The 19162-nt window shown below is 39.0% G+C and overlaps 1 protein-coding gene across 7 annotated transcripts in view; it reads left to right on the forward strand.

Moving 5' to 3' along the window:
• Nucleotides 1–3174: 3174 nt before the first annotated feature.
• The window catches only part of LOC117997316 (mediator of RNA polymerase II transcription subunit 12-like), a 29956-nt gene continuing 13968 nt past the window's right edge, over nucleotides 3175–19162 (forward strand). For 5 of the 7 annotated variants that reach the window (XR_011236669.1, XM_034985571.2, XM_034985573.2 and 2 more), the window contains exons 1-27: nucleotides 3175–3322; nucleotides 3435–3646; nucleotides 4224–4383; nucleotides 4678–4869; nucleotides 5194–5307; nucleotides 5643–5747; nucleotides 6090–6273; nucleotides 7108–7283; nucleotides 8033–8397; nucleotides 9019–9168; nucleotides 9334–9421; nucleotides 9919–10064; nucleotides 10634–10778; nucleotides 11038–11145; nucleotides 11200–11349; nucleotides 11946–12085; nucleotides 12413–12549; nucleotides 12973–13055; nucleotides 13749–13946; nucleotides 14646–14758; nucleotides 15697–15879; nucleotides 16319–16463; nucleotides 16917–17106; nucleotides 17537–17628; nucleotides 17730–17838; nucleotides 18129–18355; nucleotides 18529–18705. Coding sequence is in view for 6 of the 7 variants with exons in the window: in XM_034985571.2 (XP_034841462.2) it covers nucleotides 3316–3322; nucleotides 3435–3646; nucleotides 4224–4383; nucleotides 4678–4869; nucleotides 5194–5307; nucleotides 5643–5747; nucleotides 6090–6273; nucleotides 7108–7283; nucleotides 8033–8397; nucleotides 9019–9168; nucleotides 9334–9421; nucleotides 9919–10064; nucleotides 10634–10778; nucleotides 11038–11145; nucleotides 11200–11349; nucleotides 11946–12085; nucleotides 12413–12549; nucleotides 12973–13055; nucleotides 13749–13946; nucleotides 14646–14758; nucleotides 15697–15879; nucleotides 16319–16463; nucleotides 16917–17106; nucleotides 17537–17628; nucleotides 17730–17838; nucleotides 18129–18355; nucleotides 18529–18705 (4096 nt within the window). In the remaining variant the exon portion in view is untranslated. The remainder of the gene's footprint in view (nucleotides 3323–3434; nucleotides 3647–4223; nucleotides 4384–4677; nucleotides 4870–5193; nucleotides 5308–5642; nucleotides 5748–6089; nucleotides 6274–7107; nucleotides 7284–8032; nucleotides 8398–9018; nucleotides 9169–9333; nucleotides 9422–9918; nucleotides 10065–10633; nucleotides 10779–11037; nucleotides 11146–11199; nucleotides 11350–11945; nucleotides 12086–12412; nucleotides 12550–12972; nucleotides 13056–13748; nucleotides 13947–14645; nucleotides 14759–15696; nucleotides 15880–16318; nucleotides 16464–16916; nucleotides 17107–17536; nucleotides 17629–17729; nucleotides 17839–18128; nucleotides 18356–18528; nucleotides 18706–19162) is intronic. The other 2 variants (XM_069498164.1, XM_034985575.2) reach the window with 1 other exon arrangement.

The following is a 19162-nucleotide window of genomic DNA, read 5'->3' on the forward strand; positions in this document are numbered from 1 at the left end:
GCAGCAAAAGTATTATAGATTAGAACCCAGAGCCGTAAAATCAGTAAAAAAAAAAAGTATTACAGGTGTTAACGGTGGTAACCTATGACAGTATCTATTGTACCTATTTTGCGATTTTGTATTGTGTTTGTTTAGTTTATTCTAAAAATGCTAATTGTGATTAAAGTGATTAATTTTATTTAAAAAAATGATTTTCGAGCTCTGAAATTTTAACTTAGAGTTTCAGGAGCACCCCCTTTACTGCCCCCTATCCCAATGGATGGTATTGTACTCTATAGCAACCCCACATTGTTTTTTAAAACACAGAATATGTAGGTAATGGTACTATCATAGGGGTGCAACTCTAGAACATTAAAAAATCGCAAATTGAAAATCGCTTGTGGTGCCATCTAAGCGCGAGCACGGCTAAACAAATAGAGAACAGTTTACAAAAGACGTCAATAGATGGCGGGCACATTGGTGTAATTTTAATGACATTAATAAATTATAACCAAGTTTTCATATTTTCGTGTGCTGTAGTAAATATTTATATTTCTGTTAAATTTATCTGACCCTGCTTTAATAACAGGACTCTGTAGTCTGTATTTCCTTTCACCACCTCGATAACTATATTCTAAGGATTGATTTAGTGACTCGATTCATGCCTGAACGATTGACCACAGCTACGGATTACGGACTTGTTTTTGCTTTGTGAAATGATTTTTCTGTGAATATATTTGTGCAGAAAAATGCCACGGAGATCTCGATGTGTGTCTGGATGTGACTAATTCGGTAAGTATAAAATCAGCTTACTCGTAATCTAACTCAAAATTACTTCAATGAGTCAAACTCTATTCACCATTAAGGCACCATGAGCACATTAGGTATTTTATCATGATACTAGGTATATAGTTCCTGCGATTTCGTCCGCTCGAAAAAACTATTTTAGAAATCCCGTGAGAAGTCCAATTTTCCGGGATAAATGTGGCCTACAAGTTACAACCGTCTGATGCAAGCTATCTCTGTACCAAACAGATGATGACCACCACTTTGTCTACGTGGATTTAGGGTTTTTGGGAATCCCATGGGAACTGTTTGAGTTTTCCGTGACAAAAGAAGCCTATGTCCTTACCTGGATGCAAGTTATCTCTGTACTAACTTTCATCATAAACGGTTACACAAATTTACTGTAAAAAGCTAGCATACAGACAGGTTGACACACTTTTGCATTTATCATATTGCTATGGATTATTAACTACCTACTAATTCTGTAAATTTTTTGTTTTTTAATTAAGTGTACTTACAACATTTGTTTTGAACTTTATTGACTAAGTTATTTTTATATTATAGGTATCAGCTATCAACTAATTAAGTACAATAAGTAAGTATAGACTAATGCATATTTTATGTTATTACTTTTTCAGATGTTTGCATGGCTTTCCAAAACCTGGCTACTCCTCTCTTTGAAACCATTTAAACAATGAAAAGAGATAGTAGGACAACATTTAGAAAGCAAGACTGATAATGAAATAATATATAGTTACGAATTATCAAATTTGCAATCACCAGTTTGAAGATCGTTGAAATACACCAGTTGTGGTAGTAATATGAAAGTTATGAAAAGTAAATAACCAAAAATTTTGGATTTGAGCGTTACCTATTTTACAATCTCGTGGGTCTTGAATTTGGGTATGTATTTTATGTACCTAGTTACGAATTTATGAAAATAAAATATTTTACAAAACCTTAAAACCTTTTTATTTCTATAGTGTTTTATAATTTAGTATCTTAAAGAGTCAGTCTTGTAATATATATTTTTAAACATGTTTTAAACAAACGTTAAAGGAATTATTGATGTTTTTTTAAAACATGTTCAAAAATATAAAATATTCTAGTAAAGTACATTTAAATAGCATTTAAATTTTCGCGCTCTCGCACGCCTAGCGCGCTTTTAGTGCCCTCTAGATGTGAGCACACGCGTAACTTTGAAAAAGAAATCTAGAGTCGCACATCTATCTCTAGTATATAGTAGATAATCTATGGGTACTATATATGATATAGAAACTATTTTTTTACTGGTTCTACGGCTCTGGATTCTAACTCTTTTGAGCCTATTTACAGTGTAACCGTTTAGAAACGAAATTAATTTTTTTTGGACTAAAATGTCTTACATTGAGCATTGAGCAACGCTAAAATTAATGTCAGTGATGTCAAAGGTAAGAAAATATTTTGTTGATTTAGATAGGTTTTAGCAATTTACTGGTTTATTTGTATGAATGATGAAGACAATACTATTGATAGTATTACCACGTGGCAATAGTTTCGATAGGGTTGCAGACTGCAGTTAGGTAGTTACCTGTTCATTATTCTATTTATGATAATATATTGAATAAGTAGTTCTTGCTATGTAACATTCCCTAGTTTGAAAAACATTTCAGCATTAGTTCTTTAATAATAATTAATCTGTTTAAAAGATAATAATTCTATTAAGATTTATTACTGTAATCTAACTTTGGTTTAACTTTAACCTGTTTTTGTAATTTCTTCATTATGTATGCTGTGGATTATGACATATTTGTAATAAAACACTTTAAAAGTAAATTTTTTTTACTTCATCTAATAGCTTAGAAAAAAAATAAGTAAAAACATAACTTAAATCTTTGTATGCTTTTCACAGTATAATAGTAAAAAAAAAAAACTAAAAATTATAGCATTTAAAAAAATTTTTACTTGTTTTATTCCAGTTTTGTTATGACCGCTTTTCAATCGCCATAAATAATAATCTTTAACTGTGAAATAAACTCCTCGGTTAAAGATTATTTTGGCGATTGAAATGCGGGCCCTTAGATGAATGTCTCTAGTATATAGTAGATAATCTATGGATGAATGATTACCCTCTATGTGCGGGCCTAAGATTCAAAAAAATTTAAAATACAGGGTTCGTAATTTCGCGCCAAAAGTGTAGTTCTATGGAATAACTAATAGATGGCGTGACGGTGCATGGTCTGCACTTTATTTGTATGTAGTTGGGCTTCTTCTCCTGGAGTAAATGTATTCTATGGTAGTTACTATCGGTTTTTCCTTAACTTGTATAGTAGATATAGTCTATCGATAGTAAATTGGACTATTTATAGACAACTCTATTTGACATATATGTCACAGTAGGTACACGATATAATATTATTTTTATATTTATTGATATTGTTTTCATTCGTGGTTTTCATTTCTATTGATTTTCGTTATAGTTCTTGTTGAATGCCAATTATAAGTAATAGTAAACTGTACAATAATACCTTACCCATTAAAATGTTGAAAAATGTATTTTGGAATTTTTAAATGAAAGGTAAGTGCTGGAATTAGCGATGCGAGTTGTAATATTTCTTTTGTTGGAAAAGTTTAAATTGTAATCATTGTAAGTGGTTTTCAAAGTGAAATAATATATGTGATTGACGCAGACAAATCCCCTTTGTCCGATACGATGGGGATTATGTACGAGAAGCGACCGTTAAAACGGCCTCGACTGGGGCCCCCTGACGTGTACCCTCAAGAAGCTCGTCAGAAAGAGGACGAACTCACGTCTGCGAATGTCAAACACGGCTTCACAACAACACCGCAGTCCAGTGATGAATTTGGCACAGCTCGGAATTGTAACTATTCAGCATCTAAGGTGAGTAGTTTCGATTTTCTGTCATTACCTCTACCAACCTTTAGAACTGGTGTCTTATTCTCAGTTTCCTTCCACGAATCTTTCTTGCATATTCTAATTATAGCGAGGTAGGTGTATAGGCCCACTTAATACTAGCAACTTTACTTTTACTTAGTTCTACCTGAGATTTCTATAAAACTGGTCCTTAAAACACGGACACACTAACTAGAATCAAGAAAAAAATTGTCAAGAAACTTGCATATCTCAGAAATCCTTGCTAGAGAATGATATAATATGTATGTCTTATGGTACGGTCTAAAACCCCTAAAACCAGTTGCTGCAAATTGTCCTATCATAAAAAAGCTACATTGGTAACTTTTACTTTATTTATTGAATTTTCTACTCCACTCCAAGATTGGCTAGAAAAGTTTGCTATCAATAAAGTTCTTACTGCTCACTTACATAGTTTACATTGTGTGAATGGAGTGGGATGTTTAACAACTTCACAGTAATTATTTATCAATGAAACATGAGAGACACTGCAAGGGTTCATAAATAAAAACTCATTTTTATATTTTTTACTTTTGTATATTTTTAGATTGGCCAATTCTTCTCTGGAATACTATCTAAAAAGGAAGAGCTGAACACATTACCTGATTGTGGTAGGAAAAGGCAACAAGTGAACCCAAAGGATAACTTCTGGCCCGCCACTGCAAGAACTAAACCTCAAATTGAAGCTTGGTTCAAAGACTTGGCAGGTAAGTTTGATTACCAAAAGACAAAACCATATTAACTCTCAGGCATGGAGGTGTCCTCGCAATGTTTTCCTTTACTGTTAAAACAAGTGATATTAAAGTTCTTAAAACACACAACTCTGAAAAGTTAGAGGTGCATGCCCGGGATCGAACCACTCACCACATATCACAGTTTTTTTCCAGCTAGTATTTGATAAGTTTAATCTTTTCTTTAACAGAAAGACAAGTATAAAATTTAAAATGAATATTCATTTGATATGGATCTATTGTAGTTTATAAAGTCATGTTACTTTTTAGGTAGCAAACCACTATCCCAGCTTGCTAAGAAGGCGCCAAATTTTAATAAAAAAGAAGAGATATTCATAACATTGACCGAGTATCAGGTGGCGATGCCAAGAGCTGCTTGGTTCATCAAGCTTAGTTCAGCCTACACTGTGGCTGTGTCCGAGGCCAAGATTAAGAAGAGGCAGCTTTCAGATCCTACTACTGGTATGTTTCTATCTATGGTGTGACAGGGTTCAAAACCAGAGTAGACATTGGCAGACAGGGCTGACTTGGTCACATAATCCGAGTTATGTCTTCTACGACAGCACAAGCCATAGACAGCTCCCAGACCCCTACAATCTCATAAGAGAGACTACAAGTGGAAGACCTGTCAAAATCCGTCTAGCCGTCTAAGTGGATGCATGTGAAACACAAAAATAAAGAATACAGAAAGAAAAACACCTTATGAAAATCCATACAGTAGTTTCCAAACTTGGTGATGTTTATGCTAAAAACATAATAATAATAATAGTATGTTAATTTTTGCAGAATGGACAACAACACTCATTAAGTTCCTCAAAGAGCAAATACCAAAGTTAGCTGAGTACTACCAAAGCTCTGTATTGGGCAACATCTCAGACAAAACACCGCCTTCACAATCAGGTACATTATCGTCATTTATACAAGAGTAGCTGGTGCCCGCGATTTCGTTCGAACACTGAATTTCCAGGATGAAAAATAGCCTTAATGTCAGTTGTTCCGTAAAACCTGCATCAATCATACGCTGGTCATTAACTATATCTGTGAAAAAATTACGTCGATTCGTTGCAGTGTGATTGAAGAACAAACATTTCGCATTTATAATATCAGCAGTCATTCAGCCTTATTCACAATCATTGATTGTTTTTGTTGTCAACAACAATCAATAATAAAAAATAAATATTGTTATTTTAATTTACTTACTACTACTATTTTTGTTGACTACATTTTCTTTGCAGGGCAAGGGACCCCTAGCCACAATTCATCAGGTAACCCACCCGGAGGTACAACCCCCAATTCAACTGTGCCAAACTCTATGCACTCTCCTGGTAACTCTAATAGTGGTAAGTACAAGTTTATATCTAAGTTTATTCATCTAATATTTTTATTAATAGCATCGAAAAGCGGTTTCCACGCTGAGGGTAGCATCCATCCATTGTCACGATTGCTAAGACAATGGCATCATTGGACGGATCGGGCTGAAATTTGGCATGCTGATAGCTATTATGACGTAGGCATCGACTAAGAAAGGATTTTTGAAAATTCAACCCCTAAGAGGGTGAAATAGGGGTTTGATATTTGTGTAGTCCACGCGTACGAAGTCGCGGGCATAAGCTAGTTAGGTTATAAATTTGCGTACAGCTAAACAGGCATTTTTCTAATAACAGGGATTTTTCTAATAACAGGGTTAGGTTCATCAACTCCAAATTCAACGGAGAGCACAGACTGGCGACAAGCATTGAGACAGTGGAATTACTGTTGCCGTTTATCTCGTTTCCTCCTTGACGAAGGTCTTCTTGACAGGCACGACTTCCTTACGTGGATCATTGAATTGCTCGACAAGAGGTCGCCTGACGATGGACTTTTAAGGTAAGAAATAAGAATTACTAATATATTTCAAAGAGTGACTGCTATGTTTGTTTTTGCTTCTTATTCTCCATTCTAGTATGTTATCAGTTACGTATGTTAAACTAGAAACGCGAAAGCTGAATTTTCTACAGAACTGGGTATGAGGGCTTCATAATGAGGCTATAGTAGATTAAAGTCTATAAGTCTAAGACTTTGACTAGAGTAGTTTTTCGTATAAACAGCTTGTCACCTCAAGTTGTTGTTGTTGTTGTTCTTTGTGTGGCTTTTAGTTGTGCCAACACTAAACAATAAATTTTCTCCAAGCTACGCGATATTGGCGAAGTGAATTATTCACTTCGCCAATATCGCGTAGCTTGGAGAAAATACAAAGGAGGTTGCTCAGTTTAATAAATTCATCTACTAGCTGATACTGAATTTTCCGTCTTCGCGTTACAATAGTGGAGTTATCTACGTGAATAAGGATCTTGAAATATTGACAGACCAACAGAAAATAAAGCGATCCTTTGAAATGACGGAAAAGTTCCGTTTTTCTCCATAATGAAGTATGGTACCTTAAATCACTACACTTATTTTAAATGCGAAAGTGTGTTTGTTTGTTGGTTTATTGGTTGGTGGTTTGTTGGTTTGTTTTTCAATCACGTCGCAACAGAGCAACAGTTTGATATGATTTTTTGCATAGGTATAGTCAAAGACTTGGAGAGTGACATAGGCTACTTTTTATCTGTTGAAAGTCTACAAAAATGTTTAAATCGCTACTAAAATTGCTTGCATAGTTATTTATTAGTTGAAAACATGTGACAGCCTCTGATATAACAGTGAAATATTTTCTTTCAGACTATTTCTGCCCCTAGCATTACAGCATATGAGTGAGTTTGTTTGCTGCGAAGGCCTATCCCGTCGACTCGCAACCTCATGCGCAAAAAAAGCAGCCGCCATATGCTCAGTCTTGTCTGACACAACTTTGAGAGCGCTCAACCAACCTGCTGTTTTTAAAACTGATAGAAATGGAGGTAGGAAACCATAAGTAGATTAATAAACTTAATTGAATTAACATACTTAAATAAAATATTGGTACCGAAAGTTTTTTTGAATAAAAATAGTGAGATGGCGGATCACCTGGTGTTAAGTCATTAACACCAGGTGTCGCCTGGTGCCGCCGCCCAAGAACATTTACAGCACCAGACCCCTGCCGGCTTTTCAGGAAGTATGAATTTGTTGGAAGGGTCAAATGATTTTTCAGAAGAACGAAAATAGGATATTTTTAATAAAAAGCCTGTTGAATTAGTCAGATATAAGACATATTTTGATGTTTATGATGAACATACAGGGTATAACCAGAACGCTAGCAAAAACGAAGACAGGTGGTAGGTACAGATGATTATATAGATAATATGATACCACAAAAAAAAACTCGAAAAAAAATTGAAAAAATCCTGTATTTTATAAACGTTCACAATATATTGCAAATAAAACATTCGAGTGACGCTAGAGGTCAACGAACGTTGCGTAAGTAGGCCACTCGGAGTCAATGCCGCGTCGTAAGTGGGGCATTGACCCTAGTTTTGCATGCTATACATTGCGGGTTTAAAAATTCTAAATCACTAAAACTACAAAATGAGGCAAATGGTTCTTGATATTGGATTGTGTTTAGGTAGTATAACAGTAACGCTAAGTTTTTGCTAGCGTTCTGGTTACAACCTGTATAATAAATCATAAAATATCCAATTTGTCATATTGTTTGTCCAATGTTTCTCTTCAGATGGATCGTCACCGATGTCGCCATCAGCAGAAAGCAACGGCGACGTAAAGCCAAACATCTCCCAAATAAAACGCTCTGCGACTCCAGCGGACCAAAACCAAGGGACGCCTAACCCTAACCACTCACTAGGAACCCCTAATCCTAATCATTCCCTAGGAACTCCTAACCCTTTAGGAACCCCTAATCCTCAGCAACCGATGGATATACAAGTGAAAGAAGAAAGAGTTTCTCCTGTAAGAGATACTAAACCAAATTTAAATACAGTGATAACAGCTGCATTGAACCCTGTGCAAGTTGGCTTTGGAGAAATACTGAATTGCTCCTTCCATAGAGATGTTATTATCCAACTGGCTACTATTTTGCAGGTATGTAACATATAGGCCATAGCAGATACGATGCTTTTAGCATCAGCACCAAAAAAATTGACAATAAATCGATTTCATATTGGGTATTTAAAAATCTGCTAGATTTGGTTAGGGCGCATCGTATATCTGACACTTCGAACTCTCGCCCATGTCATGGGAACTCGAAAATAGTATATAAATAATTTTAAATACTTATCAAAAATGGCGTAACCGGCAGGAATCAAACCTGCATCTTCTGGGTTCGTGCCCGATGCCTTGACCACTCGGCCATGGTTTCGCTTACAGTGACGAAATTTATGATATGTATGTTCACTTAGTACTGAAGCGACTGTTAAATTGAAGTGTAGGTAAAACACTATCATAAAAATAATAAAAATATAGTATAATTTTATTGTTCATCTTCTTTTTCGCGTGCCTCTCCAAGTCAGTTTAGTGTAGTCCACTCTGTTCTTCGCGAGGCGAAATAGTTCTGCAGCATTCGCGATTCCCGTCCGCAGCCAGGACTTTTTTCTGCGACCGACGCCGGCAACTTTTCCCCTTCATGATGAGTTGTAGGAGTTCGTGTCTTATTGTATATACACAAACAAATGCAATTGGGCTAAAATATGATTCCTATTTCAGATTATCTGTATCGAATGCCCCGCGGCCATGGTCTGGTCAGGTTGTGGGTCGTCTTTACAAGGTTCTCCGCTAGACTTGCTACCTCTGCCGCCGTCCGCTCTACCTATGCCTCATATGGACTCTATGCTCACTGAAGAACATAGGAAGGTGGTAAGTAACTACACATCCATTTCAGGGTATTTCCATCACATGGCAAATTGTCCTTATTTGTAATGAAAACAAAACCGTTTGAGCAGGCTAAGGGCGAAACTTAGTGATTTGAAAACAACTTCAGATGTTTTTGCTTCAACCATTTCAATCAATTGGATTTTTTAGGTATATGAAGCCGAACAAGAAATAGCAGCTAGAAGCAAAAAAGCAGAGAGCAAATGGTGTACAGACAAATGGCAAACAAGCTCTCAAGGTAAACCATCTTAAAAATTAATCATTTGGTACAGTTCTTGCATTTCACGAAGGAGAGTGAACTTTACTTGTGGTTACGTCGTATACACGGACATTACGTACGTGTGCGTGCATATCGGATCAATCAGTCGCGAGCAAGCGCTCTGAAACGCACACATTTACTGTACCTTATGTATACCGATACGACTTAAACATAAGCATGAGTCACTCGCCTTCGTGAAATGCAAGAACCATCGATCGCCCAGCCTGAATGATTGTGATCATCATATTGATTTTACCGAAATTTGGCCAATGGCGGACTTAAAGTGGGGCGGCGGTAGGCTCCGGGCCTCGAGTCAAGGGGGCCTCCAATCCTGAAGAAATCCTTTAGTAAACTGGCAAATATGTTCAATAAATTCAAGCAAGTTCGGAGTAGAAGGTCCTCATAAAAAATATACGAATTCTTGCTAAGTTTAGTCCAGCACTAAGCTGATAAAATTGTACGATTTTTGGTTTCAGCTCGTGTGCTAGCTGTTTTAGAAGCGCTGGACAGACATTGCTTTGATCGGGTCGATCCAAATAACAATTTGGACACGTTGTATAAGGAAGTTTTTGCCAACTGCATGCCCTCTAACAAAGAAGGCAACCTGGACCCTAAAGATCCGGTGAGTTAATTATACTACATTTAAGTCACTATAGGTATTCTAAAACAGAGGTGCACCTATTAATTTTGGGTGACATATTATTATCACATATCCTGTTCATAATTGTGTTTAGTACATCTGCCATTATATATAATATCTGTCCCGGCTTAACTCACGTGTTTAGTCGACGTTAGCCCGACTAGTTTCGAACCCATCCGGGGTCCTTTTCCAAGGGAGTCAGTTCGCGCACGCGCCGCGGTTGTGACTGCGAGCCGCGCGTGCCGCTGCCCGTAGAGCCCGTTGTCACTCACGATAGTTTAAACGCTAAAATACATCTGCCATATTGCATTCAGTCATTTGTGGGTTGTGGGTTATTTTAGACTTTTAAAAGTGATTTTATTTGAATAATTGAGTTTTGAATTTCTCATCTATTCTATCAAATACTTGTCATTAATCTAGTTCCGAACTTGCTTAAATGTTCAACCCGGAAAATCATAGTATACCTCAAGTATATACGAGCTTATAAACTTGACTAAATAATAATACGACGGTTTTCCAATTACACGATCAAAAAGCTATCGTACACCCAGGAATGTGCTTGTTCGTACGCGGTGGTACGTGTTCTATGCGAGTGGGCGGTGTGCGGCGCGCGCTGGGGCGAGCACCGCGCCATGGCGGCCGCCGCGCTCCTCGACCGCAGGCAGCACCACCATCAGCAGCATCATGAGCACCAGGGTGAGTGTGTACCTCTCCACATACAGGCACTAGATGACGCTACTCGAATTCACATGAAGTACGGACGGACCATATGAATCTATGCTCCGTGACAGGTCGGGATGGCAATCGGGGTATGAGGCGAGGGGACGCACCCGCACGTCAGCCGCGCCAGGTTAGCGAGGGGGCTGTGCGGGGTGTTCCCTTCCCCGATTGCTATCTCGACCTGTCGCGTACTATATGTATTTCGGCTGAATATATTTTACTGATTTGTTCGTAGGCTCAGACGACAAAGAATCCGTCAGTTCGGGCACGGGTCTGTACAATGGACCGCCAATATTTCAAAATTTACTACTACGTTTCCTGGACAACGACGCGCCCATTCTAGGTAAAAATAGTTATATGGGGATTTGATTTAATTTGATAATCATAACATTCTTAGCTCTTGTCAATTGCCTGCATACAGATGAGAGTCCCAACGCGCCGCCGGGCAACAGGCAGCAGTTCGCTAATCTGGTACATTTGTTCGGTGAATTGATACGACGAGACGTCTTCTCTCACGACGCCTATATGTGTACACTTATTTCTAGAGGTAAGACAACTTATACGATATACTTACATAAAATAAGATTTTTTTAAACTAGAAAATTAATCATTATACAAGAAATAAAGTTTTTTTAGGTCTTTAATAGTGAAAGAGTTTTGGTTATGTTATGAATTATAATACCAAATAGTAGTCAGAGTGTTTTTATATTTTTAAAACAACGTATTTTATCCTGTATTTAATAGACCTCAGTAAAACATAATAAATTTCTGTTTTAAAACGTGCACATCAATCCTTTATGGACTGTCTCCATGTACTGTACTAAGAAAACCATATTTTGACATTGATGCAGTCATTAAATGATTGATGCAGGCGATTCGCAACCGAGCCGCTGGTATACTTCTTGCATTTCACGAGCGCGTAGCTCATGGTTATGTTAGGTCGTATCGGTATAATGAGTATGCATTTGCGAGCGCTTGCTAGCAAGTGATTGGTTCGACAAGCACACACACTCATGCAATGTCCATACAACATAACCACAAGTAAACTACACGGGCGCTCGTGAATTGCAAGAACTATACGACTAGAGTACTTATCATGTCTGGAAATGGAAATAAAGAAGATGTTTGTGCTTTTTATCTCAGGAGATCTCATTTCACCGACGGAACCGACTTGTTCCGTCTCCAGTGCCCACACAGTGGCTCCACCGGCCACTAGTACCGGCACTACACATAACATGGACGACGATATATTCGCAGGCATCGATCTTAAGCCAAAGATGGAGGTAGGCTTTTACATCTTCCAAATTCGAAGGGTGTCAAAACAATATCAAAGTTTATGTGTCAGTGTGTGTAGTTGTGTGTGTGTGTGTGTGTGTGTGTGTGTGTGTGTGTGTGTGTGTGTGTGTGTGTGTTTGTGTGCTTTGACTTTGTAAAAGGCAAGTTTGTAAAACAAAAATACTTACTAAACCGGGTTGTATGTTTGCCACTTTTGAAACTCTGGATTTGAAGGCCTTATACTATGTGAAATTTCTTAAAATTTTTCATCGACCGAGTTTCTGATTTTTTTCGAATACTTACATAAACCCTCAACAGAACCATTTTTGTGACAGGAAAATGTACGAATGGATTTGGATGACTCGAAAATAGATGACGACTTGGACAAATTGCTGCAACACATAAAAGAAGACCAACAAAATTCAATGGATGCACCAGACAGTCCAAAAGACCCTGGGGAAACATCGCATAGGTTTGTATTTATATAGTCCATACAAAATAAGAATCTTTATTATCTTCTTAAATCTTCTTTACAACAAACTTTAGTGTGTAAAATGACTCCTCACGCGCCATTTTAACTCTATGGGTCAACTGTCATGTCAGAAGTACAGTTCACCTTTAAAATAAGGACTAAAAGCGTACTTTTGACATGAAATTTGACACAATAAGTTGAAATGGCGCGTAAGAGAGTCAATAAAAGAATATATAACGCGTAAAATTACGCGTTATAGTATATTCTTTTATTGTCAATTTTTAATAGATTTGGTCTAAAGCCCAACATAGGCTTTATTGCCAGGAATATAGTTTTTAAATATTATTTGTATGTTTTTTTAATGGAATAGTGTTAGTATTTTTGTTGCTTCTTTATTGTATTTTCCTTTTGTATCGCCAACAGTGTCAACTCACCAATGATGGGAGCGAGTGGAATAGGTATCCCAGGAATGCAGTCTATGGGAATGGGGCCTATGTCGGTACCAGGTATTTAGAATATTTTTAACAATCTTATAGAATTACTAGCTCATGCCCGCGACTTCGTCCGCGTGGATTTACGTTTTCCGGGATAAAAAGTAGCCTATGTGTTAATCCAGGGTATAATCTATCTCAATTCCAAATTTTAGCCAAATCCGTCCAGTAGTTTTTGCGTGAACGAGTAACAAACATACACACACACACATACATACAAACTTTCGCCTTGCTAATATTAGTCGGGATTAGTCGGGATTATTTCTGCTCAGATTTTTGCTTACTGTAAGTGTACCGTACCCCGTCCGTACCGCATTTCAGATGATTTGAAATAGCAGTGTTGTCTTTCGTGGCATTGGGCAATCCATATTTATATTATAAATGCGAATGCGAAAGTGTGTCTGCCTGTCTGCTAGTTTTTCACGGCCCATCCGTTCAACCGATTTTAATGAAATTTGTTACAGAAATAGCTTGCATCCCGGGAAAGAACATAGGCTACTTTGATAAGTTATTCCCGAAAAATCAACAAGTTTCAAAATCATCAAGTTCCCACGTCATTTTTTAGCGACAAAATATACGGGACGATACGATTTCTAGTTATCCAATAATATAGTCCAAGAAATCCTTCAGTTCCGTCCGGCACGAGAATAAACACGTTGCGTATGCTGTTTTCGAATATTACTTATTATCAGATATTTTTTGCGACAGGCATGCGATCATCAAGTTCTGCTGGCGGCGGCAGCACGGGGGCGGTGTCGAGGCATTACAACTACACGATGCACTTTCCGTTGCCGCCCACCGAGCCGGAGCACACGCCGCACGACGCCAACCAGAGGCATATCCTGCTGTATGGCGTTGGGAGGCAGAGGGATGACGCCAAACATGCCGTTAAGAAGATGACCAAAGGTATTACTTGACCTTTTTAAACGACAGCCCAAAAAAGAAGTGTGATGTTTGCAGAGTTCATGATGTATGTGAGTTTTTATTCCACCATAATCTCTAAATGCTTGAACAGATTTGGATGTTATTAGAATACTTATAAGTCCCGCAAATTGCTAATGCGCGTGGCTGCCATTTTAGTGACGTCAGCACTATACTGGAAGTTTCGAGCTGATGGTATATTTTTATGTCGGCTTACGTCAAAATGATGTCATTTCGATGTTAATGAGACATGGTTCCAGCGCAATAGCAATTTGCGGGAAAATATGACGGCTGTATTTTTAAATGTGATTTTTTTACTTTTTAGTTCATTTTTTTGGCAGAGCAGTCGTATTTTTCATTTAATTACGACTTGTTCCATATTTTTTTTGTTGAAGTACAAACTTATCTAAAACAAAAGGAATATAAGAGCTTGTCTTATCTTGTTCTATAATATCAAAAGTCAAATGATTTATTCAAAATAGGTAATAAATTACTTTTATTGATGGTCTGGTATGGTGTTAGATTTGTAAGATATAGTGGTGATAATTATTACGCAAACTTAAAACTAAAGCTACGAGGGTTCCAAATGCGCCCAGGTCTGAGAAGAGCCCACAACAAACTCAGCTTCTTTCTTAAAACTATTATTTAGTTACTAGATTATTCAAACCTCCTTGTCTCCCACAGAAATATGCAAATTGTTCTCAAAGAAGTTTTCCATTGACGTCGCAGAAGGTGGGAAGATCAAAAAACATTCTCGCAGTGAATTCAATTTTGAAGCTGTCACGCAAAAATTTCAGGTAAAATTTTCACCAAGTTAAATTACATATTTATTATAATACCTATAGTTGTGGCTAAAGACCAATCCATACTAATATTATAAATGAGAAAGTGTGTCTGTCAGTCTGTCTGTCTGCTAGCTTTTCACGGCTCAATCGTTCAACCGATTTTGACGAAATTTGATACAGAGGTAGCTTGCAACCCGGGGAAGGACATAGGCTACTTTTTATCCCGGAAAATTTAAGAGTTCTCACAGGATTTTTAAAAACCTAAATCCACTCGTACGAAGTCGCGGGCATCAGCTAGTATGAAATAAAATAAAGTGCGAATAAGAATTAAACCCCGATTTTTAAAACGGTTCTCTCGGTAATAAACCGTAGATTTATTTTTTAAGGTTTCTTCTTTCTAACTCAGGCGCTTTCCGGTACGAGGTTGCCATTCCAGTACCTTGGGATCCCAACGACTATCGACTGATATGCGCCGTCACAACTGTAGTTTGTTCACGCAGACGAGCCAATAAAGGACGCTCTGCCATGCACAATTGTATGGAAATGAAAAGAACACACAATCTTAATAATTAGCCATTGGGTGTGACCATTTCCTAAAAATATAAGGAGTTTGATGAATTTAAATTATTAAATTTTGATTCACTATTGTGAATCTGAATCATATTCAAAGTTTATAGTAAACCATTTTGCCATACATCTATACTCTGGTCCTTGGCATCCATAGAAGCCAGCACCTAAGTAAGATGCTTCAAACGACACAACGTCTGCACCGCTCGAGAGACAGATGAGATTTTGGTTGCATCGTGAACGTGCCCTATGTCTATTATCTACGACCAATGACGTGCGGTTCTATATTTTTCTATTAACTCGTCTCCGTGAACAGGATATAAGCCACATGTCCCTAAAAACTTCCTTCAAAGACGGTGGTAACTGGTAACACTTTGTTATAGGCGATGTCGATGTACGAACAAGGGGCGGTATCGTGGGCGGTGGGCGGCGCGGTGTGCGAGGCGCTGGCCGCGTACGCCGCGGGTGCGACCACGTACCTGCCGCAGCCCGAACACGTGGCCTTCGCGCTAGACCTCATGGAGATCGCGCTCAACGTTCATGGACTCATTGAGACTTGTATTCAGGTATGTCTAAGTAGTTTTAGACCGCAACCTCGACAGCAGGACGGGGCGGCCGCTTTGGTGCCGTCCTGGACGACCGCGACAGTGAGGGCAATGACAGCGCGGCGCCATATTTTATACAGTTAATATTTATACAGTTTCACTGAAGTGGCTCGTGCAGTAGGAGGTGGGAAACGCTAGGGTCAGGGACCCATGCTAATGGGACGGTGATGGGTTAGAATGATGATGATAATGTACACAAGGAACATTCTGGCTTCAAAACCTTTGCCAGTGTTTCGACATGAACTCAAGGCCACTAATAAGGGCAGGAGTCAATAAAAGCCGACTAGCGTTATTGGAGAATCCAATAACGCTAGTCGGGTTTTATTGACTCCTGCCCTAACATCCGATAGGAGATGGCGAATTTATCCTACAATTTACTTTTACAAATATTGTGTTGTAGATACTAAAAGAGCTGTCCGAAGTGGAAGCAGCGCTAATAACTCGCGGTGCGCCCAGCAGCGGGCTGGCTGCTCCTCGAGCCTACACCTCTGCCTTAGCTCTCTATACTGTCGGCGCTCTACGAAGATATCATTCTTGTTTGTTGTGTAAGTGCTTTTCAAACACATAATTATTGATAACTAGTTTTGGTCCCACTCTTTCTCTCTCTCTTTCTCCCCCCCTCCCTTTTTCTCTGTCTCTGCATCGTATAATATAATGTTAATGGGTTTGTTGTGACTGAGTTTCTTGTGGGCTTTTCTCAGACATGGGTGCGTTTGGAACGCTCGTAGCTTTAGTTTCAAGTTTACGTAATTAATTAATTATTACCATTACATCATCAACAATCAATCAAAAAGTACAACGGTACCTACTTTGTATAAATTCTTTGACTTTGGGGCCATTAATTAGATTTCGGTTTCGTAGAGCGTCGTCCCTGTCCCTTATACCTGTGTGACGTTTCGTCGGAACGAGTGAGACAACGCTCTATGAAACGGTTATCTCTTCATAAAGTTCAATTTGCAATATTTTCTATGTACATGTATTTTCTTATTTTGTACCAGTGTGCGTGGAACAAACCTCGGCCGTATTCGAGCAGTTGTGCCGCTTAGTCAAATGCGTAGTGAACCCGGGCGACTGCGGCTCGGCCGAGCGATGCGTGCTAGCACAACTACACGACCTGTACAAGGCCGCCGCGCATCTGTTCCACGCTCCGCACGCGGATACGTTCGCTAACGCTTACCCGAAGATCAAGTAAGACATATTTCTCGTACCAAAGCTATACTGTCCACTAAATAAACGCGTAAAGGAGTGAAGTGGAAACCGAAAGGTCGACGGTTCAAACCCCGCCCGTTGCACTATAATTGTCGTACCTACTCCTAGCACAAGCCTGACGCTTAGTTGGAGAGGAAAGGGGAATATTAGTCATTTAACATGGCTAATATTCTTAAAAAACGCTTCTAACGCTTAGATCAAAAGATCAAGTAAGTAATTTTTTTGATCCTGTCCACGTTGGTAACTAATTTTTCGTAATCAGCTACGAAATAAGATTAATATTTCGTCTTTTCGTAATTGGTTATTAATCAAGAAAATTTATCCAGGTTCGTAACGAATATGATTATCGTGCTCATCACGGGCGCTTTTATTATTATTTAAAAAATATTACAAGTATTTTATTTTTCAGACAAGCACTCTATTCACCATTAACACCGACGCCGTCCAATTATCAATACAATCCTCAGTTTCTAAGCGAATTTTTCACCAACCCCAGAAAAGGTATGTACTTCTTTTTGACGACGGATTTTAGTGCGATATTTATATTACTATATTTGTTTGAGTAAATAAGTACCTTATTTATGTAATGTTATTTTCCATAGGAAAAATTGAGATCTCATGGGCCCGTCAAGTAGCAGAGTCGCCGGCTAACCGATACAGTTTTGTGTGTTCCGCCATGCTTGCTGTCTGTCGAGAGGTGGATAACGATCGGTAAGAATTTTTGCAAAAATATTACACTTTTTTTCATTATCTACTAGAAAATTTACTAAAGTTTTTATTCTTCCCTAACCTCACAATGAAATCGACTTGTTATGAATATCGATGTACGATGTGGTTTTTCGAAATACAGGATAACCTAATTCCAAGGAAGAAAGGAAGGAAGAGTCTTGTTTGTAGTGGGTTAGTTGGAATCGGAACATAAAATTTCATCAGAGCTATAATACCCTCCTACAAGGTTTCCTTACGATAAAACACGACGTGATTCTTGTGTCGGTCAACAGTGTAAACGAGTTAGGCGTGGTTTGCGCGGAGATGACAGCCTGGTGCAGTAGCCTAGCCGCAGAGTGGCTGGGGGCGCTAGTGGCGCTATGTGGGGCGCAGCACTACCCCGCCCCGCACACCCCGCACGCCGCGCCGCCCCCGCTCTACCCCGACCTGCTGCACCACAGAGACCTGCACGACGCGGCTGCGCACGACGCGCTCGCTGTCTTCACCTGCATCCTTGTCGGTGAGCACTGTTCTATACAGCCTAGCCGCAGAGTGGCTGAGGGCTAGTGGTGCTATGTGGGGGCAGCATTACAACCCGCACACCCCGCACGCTCCCGCTCTACCCCGATCTGCTGCACCTTTCGAATTGCTCTTCAGCTCATACCAGTTTGTGTGAAACCAACCATGTTTCAGCTCGCCATTGCTTTTCCCTGGAGGATTTCGTGCGCCACGCGGCGCTACCGTCACTAGTGAAAGCGTGCGGTGGCGGCGGCCCTCTGCTTCCTAACGCGCCCTCACCTGACGCCGGAGCGCGTCTCACCTGCCATTTACTACTGCGACTGTTCAAAACTGTTGATACGCCACAGCCAGGTAAATAACGTATTATATAGAAGACCCAAAGTGGTTCGTGCCTCGCAATCAACAGACTTCGATGAATCACTCACTACGCTAGTTCCAAGCCTTTATAATATGGTTTAGAAGTGTCAATCCGCAAAGATGTATGTTTAAATAATTAATAGCTATTCTTGTTACGATGTAGTAGAGTGCAATTCAGGTCGCACAGCGCTGCGGCCTAAAATTTGACAAACTCCTCTTTTTATCGCGTAAACTCTTATCTTTCCCTCCCCTCTTCTCTCCCCCCACTCTGTATTTTTCCCTTGGCTCTTTTATCTTCTTTCTCTTCCTAGTTCCTTCCTCCTCCCTCTCTATCTCTCGCCCCCCCACCCCTCTCTTTATTTATGATCTGAAACAGTGGGGTGTAGACAATGTTCAGTTCGAATTTTAAACTCATCGAGCAAGCGCAGTCGTCACAAGTCACGTATCAATA

The sequence above is a fragment of the Maniola hyperantus genome, chromosome 4 (genome assembly GCF_902806685.2).
Source record: "Maniola hyperantus chromosome 4, iAphHyp1.2, whole genome shotgun sequence".
Taxonomy (NCBI): Eukaryota; Metazoa; Arthropoda; class Insecta; order Lepidoptera; family Nymphalidae; genus Maniola; species Maniola hyperantus.